This window comes from Piliocolobus tephrosceles, chromosome 5 (genome assembly GCF_002776525.5).
Source record: "Piliocolobus tephrosceles isolate RC106 chromosome 5, ASM277652v3, whole genome shotgun sequence".
Classification (NCBI taxonomy): Eukaryota; Metazoa; Chordata; class Mammalia; order Primates; family Cercopithecidae; genus Piliocolobus; species Piliocolobus tephrosceles.
In genome coordinates, this window is record NC_045438.1 from 11,592,557 (window position 1) to 11,610,626 (window position 18,070).

An 18,070-nucleotide genomic window follows, 5' to 3' on the forward strand; every position below is an offset into this window, starting at 1 on the left:
TTTTTTTTTCTAAAACCTCTTCTCCTAGCATTTCATTTTGATGGGTTTTAGAGCAGCGTATTTAGTTTTTTTAAAAATACTTTTCTTTCCTCATTTATATTAAATTGGAGATAGCCACATCTGTTTAGGAGAAGCCTTGGCCCGTGGGTACGGGGTTCTCAAGTTTTTTGGATATTACCTGGTGTTTAAAGAGGGCATCATTAGGCCGGGCGCGGTGGCTCAAGCCTGTAATCCCAGCACTTTGGGAGGCCGAGACGGGCGGATCACGAGGTCAGGAGATCAAGACCATCCTGGCTAACACAGTGAAACCCCGTCTCTACTAAAAAAAAAAATACAAAAAACTAGCCGGGCGTGGTGGCGGGCGCCTGTAGTCCCAGCTACTCAGGAGGCTGAGGCAGGAGAATGGCGTGAACCTGGGAGGCGGAGCTTGCAGTGAGCTGAGATCCGGCCACAGTACTCCAGCCTGGGCGACAGAGCAAGACTCCGCCTCAAAAAAAAAAAAAAAAAAAAGAGGGCATCATTGTGTAAATTATTATGATTGTTCTTATGGGCAAATTGTATGTAATTTGTTATTTTTAATCTTTAGTTTTTGGAAAGGAACTTGCAGTAAATAATTGTTTTAGCTCTTGGAGAAGGAATTGGTATACAAATTCTGTGAATGTTCTTGAATCAGAGTAAGAACCCAATCTTTAGGAAAGTCAGGTCGAGTGAAACTCTGTGGCTACTAAATTGCTTTAAAATACCATTTGAGAGTTTGGGACTGTGACTGTTGCATCTTCAGGTCCACAGTGTCTCATCTGAAGAACTTTGCAAATAAAACTAACATTGTTAATTTTGGATCCGCATATGAAGTGCATCGTTGTGCATATTGAGACCTTAAAAAAAAAAAACTGTGTGCAGCAGCATTAGATGAGAAGATTTATATTACAGAATAAAATATGTAGCTGCTGTTTTAACTTTAACTAATTTCCTTTATGAATTCTGTGTTCACCATACCAGAAATAGAACTGTGAAGGGTAACTCTCTAGACTTGCCCGTGGGAACGTTGAGGCCAGTTCCTGCTATGCCTGTGTCACCCTGCTATGCTGTGATCGGCCTGTTTGTAGTCCACTCTGGTCGCGGTTAACAGGAGGGGCTGCCTTGGAGGGTGGGTGTCTGGTGGGTGTACTAACTTGATCAGATGCAGATGGGCTTCTCATGGGAGCCTTTTCACGGAAAGCATGAGGTCATGTTTCCTGGCTTTGGTTTGCTGGCATTTGCTTAAGAGAACATTTGGAGTTTGAGAGGAGAATGACCGAGGATTTCTTCCCATGAACTCACTCACTGTACTTGCATAGCTGGGGCGGTAGAATGCTTTTGGATTAGTTACACAAAATCCCAACATGATTTTATGAAGCTTTGGTCTCAGAATTTTCAGATTTGGGAACCTCTTGATGACCCTGTTTGACTAAAGCGGTTGCATCCCTTGCCCTTCTTGCTGCTGCTTTCTTTATTTTAGTAGCCCTTACTGCATTCTCATTTTAAAGAAGAATCTTTACAATATGTGGCGTGGTAACTTATTATAATTATTATTATTTTTTAATAGGGAACTCCTGAATTTGTAACCGCAACAGAATGTGTGCACTACTTTGAGTGGAGGACCACTGCAGCCTGCAAGAAAGACATATTTAAAGCAAAAAAGGAGGTAACATGGGAACTTCAAACTTACATGCTTATGAAGTGTACTCCGGGGAGCTTTACCTTTCAAATACTCATTCTGACCTTTCGGGGTGAAAATCTTTTTTAGCTTCAAAATTGCATTTGAGCAGAGACACCATGTGATTTAATCTTTAAAAACTTGTCTGAGTGATTCTTATTTTTAGGACAGGGCATTTAAAATATCACAGGATGTGATTTTTGGTCCAGATTGGAAATAGAATGGCTCATCCATATAGGGCAAGTTAGTTCTTGGTTTCTGGTGCTGAGCAACTCAGTAAACTAAGTAGCGTGGTTGGGCTTGGGCTTAGAGTATTGACTCTTACCTGCAAGGGCCATCTGTTTCTGACGTGAACTGCTTCATCTTCCTTTGCACCTGGTGTTCCGCCTGTGTTGCACCCCGCTCTGATAAGTCTCCTTTACCTGTTTGCTTTGTTAAATCTGTCTGTCCCTCTCCTCAGCCTTGGGATGACTTCTGGCTGCAATGTGAGTCCAGGCCAGGGGCCCCTTAAATTCCTTTCCAGCTGACCAGGTTTCTAGGTTCCTTTCCAGAGACTAGGTTTCTAGGTTACTGTTATTGTTACATCCACTCCTTGTTATTTGAACACAGCATTCCTTGGTCAAGACATCCTTCTTGGGTGAGTGTATGTATATATATCTGTATACGTACACGCCGACCTATATGTATTTATTATGTGCAACATGATGTTTTGAAATCGAGAAATGGCTACATTGAGCTAATTACATATGCATTACCTCACATACTTCCTTTTTTTGTTGTGAGGACACTTAAAATCTACTTTCTTAGTAATATGCAAGAATAAATTACATTGTTATTAACTGTGGTTGTGGTGGTGTTTAATGGATCTCTCGGGCAGGCCATTCTTGTTGGCTGATGAAATGTCCTCTTCACCAGCCTGGACTCCCTGATGTTCCACTGCTACTTGATTCTCCCTGGTCCCGGGGAAGAGCAGACTGTGTTCCTTCTGCCGCTTCTCCATGCCCACCACCCAAGATCCTAAAGGGAGTTTTCTGTTCTCACCTTGATCACAATCTTAATTAATTATCTATCTCGCTTTTCTCTATTACTTTCTGTTTTTAAGAATTTTCAAAGGTTGTAAGGATTCAGGAACTAATGAATAGTTATAATCAATAATTTTTACTGGTGGCCTAATACCATGCAGTTTAATAAGGCAAAAAGAAATGTTTATTTAAAAACATTAATTCAGATGAAATTATGAATAGTAAATCACTGATTTTTTCAGATACGGTCATCTATGAAGGGAAAGACAGTTTCATATGGAAGTGGAAGTGGTAAAATACTGCCTCCCAGAAAAACCATAAGGAGCATTCAGTGAAAAAAAACAAAAGTTTAAAGTGGAAAGAATTAAGGCTGATATTTAGGAGGTAGCGTCAAAGGTAAACTTCATTTAAAAACGTAGGTGCAGCTGTTAGATGACATACTGTTAGTGGTAGGAAAAGCATCTCAAAACAGACATCTGCTTGGGGGGTGAGGGTGAGGGTGGGAGCAGTGCGATCATTCTCGCAGTGCTATAAAGAAACACCTGAGACTGGGTAATTTATAAAGAAAAGAGGTGTAATTGGCTCACAGTTCTGCAGGCAGTACAGGAAGCATGGCAGCAGCTGCTTCTGGAGAGGCGTCAGGAAACTTACAGTCATGGCAGAAGGCAAAGGAGTATGGAGCACCTCACACGGCCAGAGCCTGAGGAAGAGAGTGGGAGTGGGAGGTGCCACCCATTTTTAAATGACCAGATCTCACGAGAACTCACTCACTATCATGAGAACAGCAAGGAGGGGAAGATGGAATCTGTTCCTATGATCCAGTCACCTCACCAGGCCCCACCTCCAACGTTGAGGATTACAATTTGACATGAGATTTGGGCAGGGACACACAGGTATCCTGGGATTACAGACATGAGCCACCACACCACCATGCCTGGCTAATTGTATTTATGTGTGTGTGTGTGTGTGTGTATGTGTGTGTATATATATATACATATATTTTTTTTTTTTAGTAGATACTGGGTTTCTCCTTGTTGGTCAGGCTGGACTTCTGGACTTGAACTCCTGACCTCAGGTGATCTGCCTGCCTCGGCCTCCCAAAGTGCTGAGATTACAGGAGTGAGCCACCACGCCCAGCCCCACACACAGTCATCTTCAAGTGTCCAGTTGGTCGGATCTGAGTTGCTTCCTGTGGGAGGTGGAGGCTGCGGCGACAGCAGTGCCCTGTGCTCTCCTGTTAGACCCCAGACTTCTCAGTCCCACAGATACTCTCCTGGGCTCTGATTTTCCAACCTGATCATGATACCCTCTGTTTTGTTTTATTTTTTGTTTTATCTGAGTGTACCTCTTACCTCACATTGCTGAATTGACAGTTGTGTCTTCTACCACCTAGGAAAAAAATTGCTTTCCAAAATGAACAGCAGTTTGTTTTCTATGGGTCAGAAATCACCAACTACAGCCCATGGTTCAAAGCCTGCCCTGGCTCTTTTTTTGTACAAGCCCAGGACTAAGAATGGTTTTCACATTTTTACAGGATTGTTACAAGACAAAGAGGAATCTGCCACAGAGACCTATGTGACCTGCAAAACCCAAAATGTAGCTAGCACGTGGCCCTTTGTAAAAGAAAGTGTGCTGATCTGTGCTCTCAATAGTTGTTGGGGTGGAAGTGGGGAGGTATAGTCTGTGTTTTTCTCAAAACAATGACATGTAATTTCTCTTAGAAGCAGATTGAAGATGCATGAGAAACGTTTGTAATTTGTACTCTCTTATCTCTTCAGGTGTAGTTGGCATCTGGGGCTTTATTCATTGAGTTTTCATTTATTGAGAGCCTATTGTGAGCTAAGCAGTAGGAATTTTGTTAAATTTTGGAATGCTTTCAGGGAGCCTATAGACTAATGGTTTGGAGGACATACTCATATTCACTAACTCGTTTTTTTTTGTCTTAAGATAGATTAAATGGAAAGAACTGAAAAGCATAATGACTGCTAAAAATGTAGTACTGTCACTGTTAGCCAATCTTAATAAAGCGTATACCCTTTTTTCTGTTTTCAGTTTGATTTGATTACACCTTACAGGCTATGGTATGATAACTTTAAAATATATTGAAGGTTTATGTACTTACAAAACATTCATCATTCCCTAAAGAAGAAAAAATCTCAGTTTGGTTTAGTGTCGGTATAGTCTTGCTTTCTACACCTTACTAATATCTCATTTATTTATTCGTTTTGCTCTGTCACATTTAGAATGATTTTGATGGACAAAAATCTTGGTAGTTCCAAACAGCACCTTTAAAACTGTTGTTATAGTTTGTTCAGTGGATTCTGGTAGGGGCTTTAAGATAATTATTTCTTTAAAGCATTGTGTAAATATACCTCCCACCTTAGTGCCCTTGGGAACAGGCAAAATTCAGAACTGGCCTGCTCTCAGTCTTACCAGGGTTATAAAAGTAAGATTATTATATATAAAACAGCATTAACTCAATGTGTGGTGTGTTGCAGCTGGCAAGCAACCTCGCTCCCCAGGCTGCTAAATTCGTGGTCTTATGAATGTCTCCTTTTGCTGTGTTTGCTGTGGCAGGAAGTGGGAGGACGTTCCCCAGTAGCCTTGACTGTTTTTCCGATGCACATTCCAATTTTGTGGTGTGCTGTGTGAGGCATGTCTTTTCTTCCCTCCTGGAGTAGGGAGACAGCTAGAAGTTGCTACCTGCCCTGTACAGGGTGCTTGCAGATCTTGCTGACTTGGAATCCTCTAAGTGTCTTGATGAAATGGAGCTATTTTCAGAAAGAAGAGTTCTTTCATTTTCCCTTCGTGCCATATGCCATCTTGCTCCCTTTTCTATCGTAGGCTTTTATTTGACTGGTTAGAGAGTTGCATCTTGTCTTGCATCCTACCCAGTCCACTGACTCACTCCCCTCTTGGGTTAATGTTTTCATATGATCTTGCTGTGGGATGACAAGCTTTAGATTTGCAGGATAATAGGCACTTGTGGCTTTTTACTGTAACCCAATTATAGTCTGTGGCAATAATTTTCTTTTATTTTCATTGCCTTTCTGCGTGAATGTGGTGGTAGGCTTAAGCTCCATGTGCTGGTGTACCCTGTGAGCTCTAGAAGTTCTAACCTCCTCCATTATTAGTAGAAACACTTAGGTGTCTGGGAAGTATTTTAGGTGACAGGCGACTTTGCTTTGAGGATATGGTCGAAATGAGCTCGAGTACCTTTGAGGCTGTGAGTAGGTGTAGGTTGTTTGATTCACTCTATTAGCTCTCCATGAATCTCTGAGAGCAGGACTGGGGAAAAAGGTTAGTGGGTTAGAGCGTTCCTGCAGATTTGATAGCCTATTTCTAAGAGAAATTTGAAAGCTAAATATTAAGCAGTTAACTTAATAAATAGACCTGTCTGTGAATAGCTTCAGTCTAAAAAATAAAATTTTGGGAAATTTATCCACAGAAAATAATAAAACTATCTACTTTGAAATGATGGCAGAGAACACGAATTTTTAGAATATTCTTTGGAAGAGGTAATTGAAATGATGCCAGTGTGTTATTGTTATTTTGGAAGTAAAACTTACAGGAATGTTTCACATAGTCATGGTTCACTTGGTGACCAGGGCCTTTTTTACCCTGGGTGGGGATTCGTCTTTGGCTTGAGTTCTTGCTGTGATGTGGAAGTTGGGAGCCTCTGCTTCATGAAACTGTACCGCAGAGGTGTGGACTCAGAGCCATGGTTTCTGTCCTGGGCAGGGAGTCTTGCAGCCTGGGGCAGTTTCACCATCTGAGCACAGACCCTGATATAGTTTGGATTTTGTCCCTCCCCGAATCTCACGTTGAATTTTAATCCCTAATGTTGGAGGTGGGGCCTGGTGGAAGGTGATTAAATCATGGGGGTCCCTCATGAATGGTTTAGCACCATCCGCTCGGTGCTGTCCTCACGATAGTGAGTGAATTCTCATGAGATCTGGTTGTTTGAAACTTTCTGGTTGTTTCACTCTCACTGTCTTGTTCTTGCTTTTGCTGTGTGATATGCTTGCTCCCACTTCACCTTCTGCTGTGAGTAAAAGCTTTTTGAGGCTTCTCCAGAAGCCGAGCTATGCTTCCTGTACAACCTGCAGAACTGTGAGCCAGTTAAACCTCTTTTCTTTATATATTACCCAGTCTCAGGCATTTATAGCACTGCAAAAACAACCTAATACAGACTGCTTGGGACTGGGCTGGCTTTTTTGGCCTGCAGCCAGTGATGGGACACAGGAGGGAGACTCACTGAGTTAAGGGCAGTAGAACTTGGTGGGTCCTGCTATTGCCTGTTATACTGTGGAACTCAGGCTGCACCTCTTCTTACCATGTGGGCTCTTTGATGTAGTAGAGGCGCCTCTGTCCCTCCCTAGAATGTTGCCCTGGAGGCCCAGTGATCACCACTGGGGCCAGTGCTTGTCTCAGCTCTTGGAGAGCCTGAATATGTGCTTGCCTGACCCAGCTCCACCCAGCTTTCCTTCCTCAACCTGCCTTGCTGGCAGAACACAAGATAGCGATGCTTAGGTGTCGCATGGCCCCACCCATTGTCTGGGACACGGGAGTAGTCTCCTCATTAACAAAGGCCAAGCATAAATCCTGTTGCCACCACTGCAGCTGCCTCTTTCCTGCAAGTACCACTCCTGGCCAGGAGGTGAACTTGTATAGCCCATCTGCTGACACAACTGTGTACACAATTGCACAGTGCTACGGCAGGAGACAAGCTTTGCATGACCTCAGTTACCATCATCCCTCACCACACCCTGGCTACTCGGAAGGCCTTGAGCTTGCTCCCGGCCTGGTATATTACTACTACAACTGATATATGAGAAAGTCACTACACAAAGCCTATCTATAACCAAGGAATTCATACAGAGTCTTTGCCGCCGAAAGCGTCCAGAAGCAAAGCCAAATAAAACTATGCAGCATACATTATAGTCACATTCTCAAGGCAGAGGGGAACCCTCTAGTCAAAGCAAAAGAAAATTCAAACCAAAAAGTGACAGTTTCTTTAGATGAGAAGGAACCAGGGTAACAATTCTGGAAATATGAAAAAACAGGGTGTTGCAACACCCTGAAGGATCATATTAATCCTCCAGAAACAGATCCAAGCCAAAGTGAAATGCTTGAAATACTAGATAAAGAATTCAAAATATTAATTTTAAAGAAGCTTAATGAGACACATGAGAAAGTTGAAAACCAATACAAAGAAATCAGAATATCAACCCAGGATGTAAATGAGAAATTTACCAAAGAGATATTTTAAAAAAATCAAATAGAATTTCTAGAAATGAAAAATGTATTATGGGAATTATAAAATACAGTTGAAAGCTTCCACCGTAGACTAGAAGAAGCAGAAGGAAGAATCTCAGAACTTGAAGACAGGTCTTTTGAATTAATCCAATCAGACAAAAACAAAGATTCAGAGGAAGGGAACAAAGTGTTTGAGAAGTGTGGGACTACATGAAACATCCAAACCTATGAAGTATAGATATTACTAAGCGAGAATAACAAAGTCTGGAAAACGTATTTGAGGAAGTAATTGACGTAAACTACTTTAGTCTAGCAGGAGATCCAGACCCCCAAATATAAGAAGCTCAACAAATTCTAAGAAAGAAGGACTTCACCACAACATATAGCCATCGACTGTATGAGGTCAACGTGAAGGAAAAAATCCTATCCACGAGAAAAGTATCTAATCACCTACAAAGGAAACCCCATCCAACTAAATAGGGGACTTCTCAGGAGAAACTTATAAGCCAGAGAGATTGGGTTTCTGTTTTCAAGGTGCTTAAGGAAAAAAAAACTGTCAACCCTGAATTTTGTATCCTGCCAGAATAAGTTTCATGTATGAAGGAAAAATAAAGTCTTTCCCAGATATACAAATGCTGAGGGAATTTGTCAGTACTAGATGGGCCATACAAGAAATACCCAAAGGAGGTCTATACAGGGAAACAAAAGTTTGATACTTGTTATCATAAAAACACACAAAAGTATAAACACTCTTATAAAACAATTATGCAAACAAGACCACAAAGCAACTAGGAAACAGCATTATGACAGGAATAAAACCTCATATTAATATTAACTTTGAACGTACATGGATTAAATGCTCCACGTAAAAGATACAGACTGGCAGAATGGATTAAAAAAAAAACCCAAAAAACTCAAAAAACAGAATCCACCCATATGCTGCTTACAAGAAAGCCAACTAATTGGTAAGACATAGACTGAAGCTAAAGGGATGGAAAAAGATATTCCAGGCAAATGGAAATCAAAAGCAAGCAGGGAGACCTATACTTAGATAAAACTGACTTTAAATCAACAACAGTAAAAAAAAGAAAAAGATGGTCATTATATGATAAAGAGATTATTCAACAAGATGTAACAGTCTTAAGTATATGTGCACCTAACTCTAGAGCACCAAGAATCATAAAACAACTACTAGTAGACTTAAGGAAAGAAATGAACAGCAATACCATAATAGAATTCAATCATTGAGAGAGAAAATCAACAGACACTGGACTTAAATTAGATTCAGGACCACGTAGACCTAACAGACATTTATAGAACATTCTACTCACAACTGCAGAACATATATATTCTTCTCATCCGTGCATGGACCGTTTTTCGAGATGGACCATATGTCATACCAAAAAACAAGTCTCAATAAATTGAAAAAAACCCAAAATGACACCAAGTATCTTCTCAGACCACAGTGGAATAAAACTAGAAATCAATTCCCAGAGGAACTCTCATAACTATGCAAATAATTGGAAATTAAATAGCCTGCTTCTGAATGAATTTTGCGTCAACAATGCAATTAAGATGGAAATTTAAAAAAATTGAAACAAATGAAAATGGATACACAACATAAAACCTCTGGGATACAGCAAAAGCAGGGCTAAGTGGGAAATTTGTGGTGTTAAATGCCTACATCAAAAATATAGATCACAAATTAACAACCTAATATCACATTTCAAGGAACTAGAAAAAAAGAAAAAAGAAAAAACCAAATTGAAACCTAGCAGAACAGAAGTAACAAATATCAAAGCAGAACTAAATGAAATGGAGAACAAAACATGCAGTACAAAGGATCAACAAAATGAGAAATTGGTTCTTTGGAAAGATAATGTTCATAGAATACTGGTCAGATTAACCAAGAAGAGAGAGGATTCAATCAGAAATAAGAAAGTAGACATTACAGCTGATACCACAAAAAAATCATCAGAGACTACTATGAACATCTGGGTACTCACAACCGAGAATTTAGAGGAAATGTATACATTCCTGAAAACATTCAACTTCTTGAGATTCAACCAGGAAGAAATAGAAATTCCAAAAAGACCAATAACAAGTATTGGAATTGGATCAGTAATTAAAAAAAAAAAATCCTCCCAACAAAAAAAGCTCAGTACCAGACAGATTGACAGCTGAATTCTACCAGAGGCACAGGGAAGAACTGGTACAAATCCTACTGAAACTGTTGCCAAAAATCAGAATCGGCAATCCTCCCTAACTCATTCTTTGAAGCCAATATTATCCTGAAAACCAAAGCCAAACAAGCACACAAGAAAAAAAGAAAACTGTAGACCAATATCTATGATAAACACAGATTCAAAAATCTCAACAAAATACTAGCAAACTGAATATAACAGCACTTCAGAAAAATAATACATCACGATCAAGTGGGTTTTATTCCAGGGTTGCAAGGGTGGTTCAGTGTATGCAAATCAATAAATGCAATTCACCATTTAAACAATTAAAAACAAAAAATGTATGACCATTTCAGGAAATACAGAAAAAGCATTTGAGGAAATTCAACATCCCTTAATGAAAATAACACTCAAAAAATTATTAAAAGTGACATACCCCAGAATAATAAAAGGCATATATGACACAACCACAGCCAGCATCATACTGAACAGGGAAAAGTTGAAAGCATTTCCCCTAAGAAGTGGAACAAGACAACGATGCCCACTTTTTCATCTCTCCTATTCAACATAGTACTGGTAGTTCTAGCTAGAGCAGTCAGGCAAGAGAAAGAAAAGGCATCCAGATCAGAAAATAGAAAGTCAACGTGTCTGTGTGTGCTGATGATATGATCTTATACCTAGAAAACTCTGAAGATTCCTCCAAAAGTCTCTTAGATTTGATACATGAATTCAGTAGTTTCAGGATACAGAGTCATTGTACAAGAATCAATAACATTTCTACACACCAATAATGATCAAGCTGAGAATGAAATCAAGAACTCAATCCCATTTATAATTGCTAAAAAAAACCCCACTAGAAATACATTTAACCAAGGAGGTGAAAAATCTCTACAAGGAAAACTGTAAAACACTGATGAAAGAAATTGTAGATAGCACAAACAAATGGGAAAACATCCCGTGCTCATGGATTGGAAAAATCAATATCATTAAAATGATTATGTTGCTGAAAACAATCCACAGATTCAATGCAATTCCTATAGAAATGCCAACATCATTTTTTACAGAATTAGAAAAAAGTCCTAAACTTCAAGTGGTTCCCCCAAAAAAGTCTTAATAGCCAAACCAATCTTAAGGAAAATGAACAAAGCTAGAGGCGTCACATTACCTGACTTCAGATTATACTGGAGGGCTATAGTAATCAGAACAGCTAGGACTGATATAAAAATAGACACACAGATCAGTGGAACAGAATAGAAAACCCGGAGTCAACGCTACATACTTAAAACCAACTGATCTTTGACACAGTTGACAAAAACATACACTGGGGAAAGGGCACCCTATTTAGTAAACGGTTCTGGGAAAACTGGACAGCCATATGCAGAAGAATGAAACTGGACCCCTGTCTCTCAGCACATTTTAAAATTAACTCAGGTTGGATTAACGACTTGAATGTCAGGCCTGCCTGAAACTATAAAATTCCCAGAAGAAAACCCAGGAAATACTCTCTCAGATCTTCGCCTAGGCAAAGAATTCATGACTAAGACTTCAAAAGCAAATGCAACAAAAATAAAAATAGACAAATGGACTTTACTAAACTTGAAAACTTCTGCACAGCAAAATATATAGTCAGCAAAGTGAACAGACAACATACAAAATGGCCACAAGTGTTTTTAAACTATACATCCAACAAAGGATCGATATCCAGAATCTACAAAGAACGCAGACAACTCAACAAGAAAAACCACAATCCCATTAAAAAGTGAGCAAAGGACATGAACAAACATTTCTCTAAAGAAGACACAAATGGCCAAGAATCTCCTAAACATGCTACACATCACTAATCATCAGAGAAATACAAATCATTATAAAACCACAATGAGATACCATCTTATACCAGTCAAAAATGGCAATTATTAAAAAGTCAAAAAACAACAGATGTTGACAAAGTTGCAGACAAAAAGAGAACACTTATACACTGTTGGTAGGAATGTAAATTAGAATGACCTTTATGGAAAATAGTATGGAAATTTATCAAAGAACTAAAAGTAGAACTGCCATTTGACCCAGCAATCTCACTACTGGGTGTCTACACAAAGTAAAGGAAATCTCTGTATCAAAAAGACACCTGCACTTATTTGTTTATTGTGGCACTATTCACAGTAGCAAAGATATGGAATAAACGTAACTGCCCACCAACGGATGACTAGGTAAAGAACACACACACGCGCGCGCGCACACACACACGCGTATATCATGGAATACCACTCAGCCATAAGACAGAATGAAATCCTGTGTTTTGGAGTAATATTGATGGAACTTGAGGCCATTATCTTGAGTGAAATAACTTAGTCAAACACCACATATTCTCACTTATAAGTGGGAACTAAATAATACATACATATGGACACAGAGACTGGAATAATAAATATTGGAGCTTCAGAAAGGTGAGAGGGTGGGAGGGCAGTGAGGGATGAGAAATGAGAAATTCCCTAATGAGTACAATGTACAGTATTCCAGTGCTGGTTACACTAAAAGCACAGACCTCACCACTGTGCAATATCCATGTAATACAACTGCACTTGTTCCTCCTGAGTCTGTATAAAACAAACAAAGAAAGAGGCACTCTCTTAAAGCACAGGGTCTTGCCAACTCTAACAATGGGGTTTCTTGATGTTTTTAAAAATGAAAAGACCATTAGTTCATAGGTACAAGAGACTGGTCATAAATTAGAACCAAGTAAGGATGGATTGAAATACCCAGAGGAGGAACTCGTCTTCACAGTTTATGGAACAAATATGGAACAAATATTTACTGAGCTCCCGCTATGTTCGAGGCATCATTGTTAGCCTGCAGTACAAACCCTTGACCTCAAGGAGCCTCTATTCTAGTGGGAGGAAAATGACAAAACTCAACAGATGACAGTACCTAATATCATACATCACAGCGCTGTGAACAAAAGTGAGGCAGAGTGCGGGAGACACAGAGGTGGAGAGTGCTGTTTTAGGTAAAGGTGTCAGAAGAGGCCTCGCTAAGGGTGGTCTTTCATCAGAGACGTGAATGAAGTGAGGGAAAGAGCCATGTGTGCATTGGGGGAAGCACATCTCAGGCAGAGAGGACTTGTAGTTTCAGGAGGGCAGAGTTGCATCAAGAGGTGAGTGTGGCTGTGTGGAGTGAGGAGAGTGGTAGGTGAGGGCAGTGTCGTGAGGGAGTTTGAGTCTCCGTCTCAGTGTAATGGGAAGCTGCTTTGAACAGGGAGGGGTGTGGCCTGATTTAATTCTGAAGTGCTAATCCTGTGCTTGTGGAGACTTGGGCTGAGGTCGTAGGGCATTGAAGCTGGAATTGGGGGGCCAGTTGAGATACTATTACAGGCAAGAGATTGCAGTGGCTTGGACAGGGTGGCAATGATGGAGGTGATAAGGGAGTGGATCCAGGATTTAATCTGAAGGGACAACTAGCAGGACTTGCTGGTGGTTGGATGTGAGAGAACTTGGTGGTGGGACGGGGTCCTCAAGGTTTTGGCCAAGCAGCTGGTTGAATGATGGTGCCATTTGTTGAGATGAGCAACAGTGGGGGCAACAGTAGGTTTTGGGGGAGAAATCAAAGGCTCATTTTAAATACGTGAAATTTCGGATGGTTTTGTGTATCCAAGTGATGATGATAAACAACAGCAATAAATAACACTGATGCCAACCTGCCAGGAGCCGTACCCCAAGCTTCACATACCTTAGCTCACTCAGGCCTTACAGCAGCCCTGTGAAGGAATAACTGTCATTATTCCAGCATGGCACGTGGGGAAACTGAGGCATGGAGGTTAACTTCGTTCATGGTTATGCAAAGTGTTCATGCCAGAGTTTGAACCCCAAGCATTCTGCTTCAAGTCTGTGCTTATAAACATAGCTTCTGCTGTTGTTGGCTGTGGAAGCCTGCAGTTCTGTGGAAAGGTGAAGGCTAGAGACATGAAATTGGGAGTCATTGGCAGACATTTGTAACCATGCACGAGGTCACCGAGGGACTGGGCGTAGACAGGAAAGAGGGCTGCTCGGTAAGCTGTGGCACACCTCTGCAGTGAGAGTCAGTCAGAGGGAAGGTGAGAAGTGTTTCCAGGAGGCTGAAAAAGAGCAGGAAGTGGTACAGAAGAAAACCAGGAGCCTGTGGATGCAAGCCACAGGGAGAAGGGGTTTCAGGAGGTGGGGAATGATCAGGAGCATCCAATGCCATGAGAGACCATGTAACGGGAAGGCAGGACACCGGTGCTGGGTGTGTCAGCAGAGATGCTGGGGGGGACCTGGTAAGCGGGGTTTTGATGGAGTGGGAGACAGCAAGCTGATGTGACTGTGTTCGAGAGAGAATGGAAGATAGGAAGAGGAGGAGATGTGTAGGGACAATTGAAGGAATTTTGCTCTAAGTTGCAGAGACATGAGATGATAGCTGAGGGAATGTAGGTACCAGGAAGGACATTTGTGAGGTGGTAGATCTCATGGCATGCTGAGAAAAACGATCTAGTGGAGGGAAAACCTGGCAGTGCAAGTGAGAGATGATGGCAGAACAGTCCTCATGTAGCAAAGAAGAGATACTGAAAAGAACGCAGAGGAGCCAAGACGTTTACTGATCTTTGCCTGAGTTCCTTTGTTATTAGGGGACACCACAGCGTGATAGTCCCTAAAGAACGAAGAGCAGTGTTGTGTGACATTGGCCATAAGCTTTCCTGATTGACGCAGATGTGTACTGAAGACTCGCTTTTCTCTTCCTCCCTTCCAGGTGCCGTGCTACGTGTTTGATGAAGAGTTGAGGAAGCATGATCTCAATCCTCTGATCAAGCTTAGTGGTGCCTACTTGGTGGATGACTCCGATCCGGACACTTCTCTGTTCATCAATGTTTGTAGAGACATAGGTATGAATCTTTGTGGAGCTGAGGGCGTGGTGGTGAGGGATTTCTTCTGTGGCTTCGATATCTTTGCGCTTCTACCTTTATTTCCTGTTTGCACATCCATGTTTCGGATTAGGCCCTCTAAGAAAGCTTTTGTCCCCAAAAATGTTGTCTTTGCACAACCCATCTCTTCTCCCCTAGTAGATTCCATGCCTCCTCCCCAACCCCTGCAGATTCCATCCTAACCGTTGGTCCATTCCATGTGGGTGTTCTCTCGGCCAGACACCTTGGGTTTCAGGATTCTACAGTAGTGAGGGTCGGTCTTGTTCTCTGTGTGTGCCTGAATCCCTTGGCTCTGAGTTATGGGCTGGGTAAAAAAGAGAAAGGGATGATCAAGGATTTGGGTACTTGGCCAGGATGCATATTTTGACCCAAACTGACTTGTTCCTGACTTTCTCTGTACTTGCCAGAACTGGTGTGAGAAGCTTTAGCTTAAGCTTTAGAATCTTTGATAAATTAACTAAAGGCCATAAATAAATGGTCTTTACTTAAAAAGGGCCATGAAGAGTTTTACTAAGACTTTGACTAGCCTTCAGCTGGTTTTACTAAGCCAGGTTTCTAAAACCCAGCTTGATAATTCTCTCAAGGGCTGTGAATTGTTAGTCCTGTAGGCCAGGTCTTGTCTTTCTACAGTGCTAGCCATGAGTAAATTCTGCTGGTGACTAATGAAAAGGTCATTTTTAGTGTTTTTCTTTGTTTTTTATTTCTCAAATAGTACATAATGCTTTGCCCTGAGAAAAGTTTGGAGAAAATTTTTAAAAACTCAATACATGGAAGTATTGCTGGATAATAGATGAGTATTAATTTATAATTATTCTTTAAATTGTACATATACATTATGACTATCTTGTTTGTGTATTGTTTCTAAACAGTTAAAAACAGTAAATATACCCCATTCAGGGCTCACCAAAAGTGACCAGTGATAACTAGATTTTTTTTTTGTGTTAGAGTATTACATCTTTCTTTTGTTCTCCAAGGATAACCTTTATTGATTTTTTGGAAAAAGACTAATACAGTCTTTGTCTTAAATGGGTCTGTAACTCAAGTTTGGTTATAAAGTTGATGAGTTGTAGATTATTGAATTCTGAAATAAGATGCTGTTTTGATTTGAAAACCATTTAGGTTTCTGGTCTTTTAACATGTTACAGATCATCTGAATTTGCTGGGTATTTTCCTACAAAAGTTTTTTCTTTCCAATTTACTGGCAATTTGAGTTGAGCTTGAATGACTTTGATTCATAGTAGAGGTTCCCTAGTTTTTGCTCAGACATTCTGCATTCCCAGGAAATTGCCCCAAGTCTCAAACCAAGATTGAATGTGACCTTCAAAACCTTGTGGATAGTTTTGGACTTGGTACCACGTGCTTACCTCCTTGCATCCTCAGGGCACTTGCCGTATATTCTGCCTTTGGTATACCAAGTGGATTGTCTTACATTGAGTCCCCATGAGGGCAAGGAGCCTGTGGCACAGCAGTGGAACAAAGCAGTCCATTTGTGACATTTCATAATTCCACATAATTTCATAATTGTTTGGAAGGCTTGAGAGTTAAAGGTTTGCTTACCTTTTCACTAGCTGGTGCCTCCTTATTGCAGAAGGTAGGCGCTAATCTAGGCACTGGATTATAGCACTGAACACACCACAGTTCCTGTTTTCCTGGAGCTTTAGTTAGATGGGAGAAAAGGTACATAGTAAACAAATAAATCCCAAAGTATACTGTGTAAGGTATTGGGTCATGATCACAGAAATGAATGGTAAAGAGCAACCCAGCTGTAATCATAGCTATGCCTCCTGGCAATCTATTAAGCCCGTGTGATGTTCTGGACATGTTCTGGGTGTGTTCTCATCTTTCATCCTCCCCGAAACCTGTGCATTAGCACCCTGACAATTGGATAGTTAGACCAACGTTACAGAGATAGTAAGTGGTTAATTTAGGATTTGAACCCAGAGCTGTGGGTTCTTTCCACCAATCTCCTAATTGTTCCAGTCATCTGTGGAGTGCCTGCGTTTTCTAGTCTCTGTAGCTTGAAAGGGGATAATACTAACGTTGTTGTACCTCAAGCAGAGGATGGGTACATTTCTTAATTACAAATAACATCATAGCCTGTTTCCTGTGCACCTCTTAGATACCAGTGCAGAGCCAGTACTTTACGTTCCTTCATCCTGAGCTTTGTTTGCAGAGGGTTAATGGCTTGCCCAAGGTTTCAGAATAGTTACTTAGGGAGACTTTCAGGAATTCAATAATTTGTTTAAAGGGACCCTGGATCTAAGGGTATGTGTGATTATCACTCCTGACACCTAATCTGATTTAATGCAATACATGATTTTCAGACACACTTCGAGACCCAGGTTCACAGCTGCGGGCCTGTCCCCCTGGCACTGCCGCCTGCCTGGTAAGAGGAGACCAGGCGTTCAGTGTTGGCCAGCCCCAGGAAGGACTGAAGCTGGTGCGCAAGGACAGGTCAGTCGAGGCCTCCGATGTTGGTGTTTTTAATCTCCAGCAAGAACCTGGCTTTCAGGGAGCTGCAGGAACATCCTTTTTCAGCAGGGCTTGGGATAGTCCCTGCAGAGTTACTATCGTAAGATTGTTAGTCATTGCTGTGAGTCAGATAGTCTGGTGTGCTTGTCTGCTTTCTAATCATTTGTCTCTTACAGCAGTCAAAATATATCTCATGATCCAGTCCATAGTACGTACCTTTATTTGCCTCATGAAATAATGCCTATCTGAAGGTGCCATCTGATATTTTTCATTCTGTGGCACCCGTGAAATTGATTTCATGTCCATTGTTTTCTCGTCTTGGGAGGGCAAGAGACAGGAGGGACAGTTTGCTGGTGACCTTCACTGGGACGTGACAGGCACCCCGGTTCCTGGCGGGGAATGGCGTTCCTTATAACGGGCTGTGCTGTGTACATATGCTCTTGTACTGCCTTTGTGCCTTACCTTGGCAGACATATGCATTTCTCCAGTGTGTTGCTCATGACCATAT

The 18,070-nt window shown here is 41.1% G+C and overlaps 1 protein-coding gene across 2 annotated transcripts in view; it reads left to right on the plus strand.

The window, feature by feature from the left end:
• Positions 1–18,070, plus strand: part of IGF2R (insulin like growth factor 2 receptor) — a 133,658-nt gene that overhangs the window by 39,629 nt on the left and 75,959 nt on the right. For both annotated transcript variants that reach the window (XM_023219080.1, XM_023219081.1), the window contains exons 4-6: positions 1,586–1,684; positions 14,919–15,051; positions 17,415–17,544. In XM_023219080.1, coding sequence (XP_023074848.1) covers positions 1,586–1,684; positions 14,919–15,051; positions 17,415–17,544 — 362 coding nt within the window. The remainder of the gene's footprint in view (positions 1–1,585; positions 1,685–14,918; positions 15,052–17,414; positions 17,545–18,070) is intronic.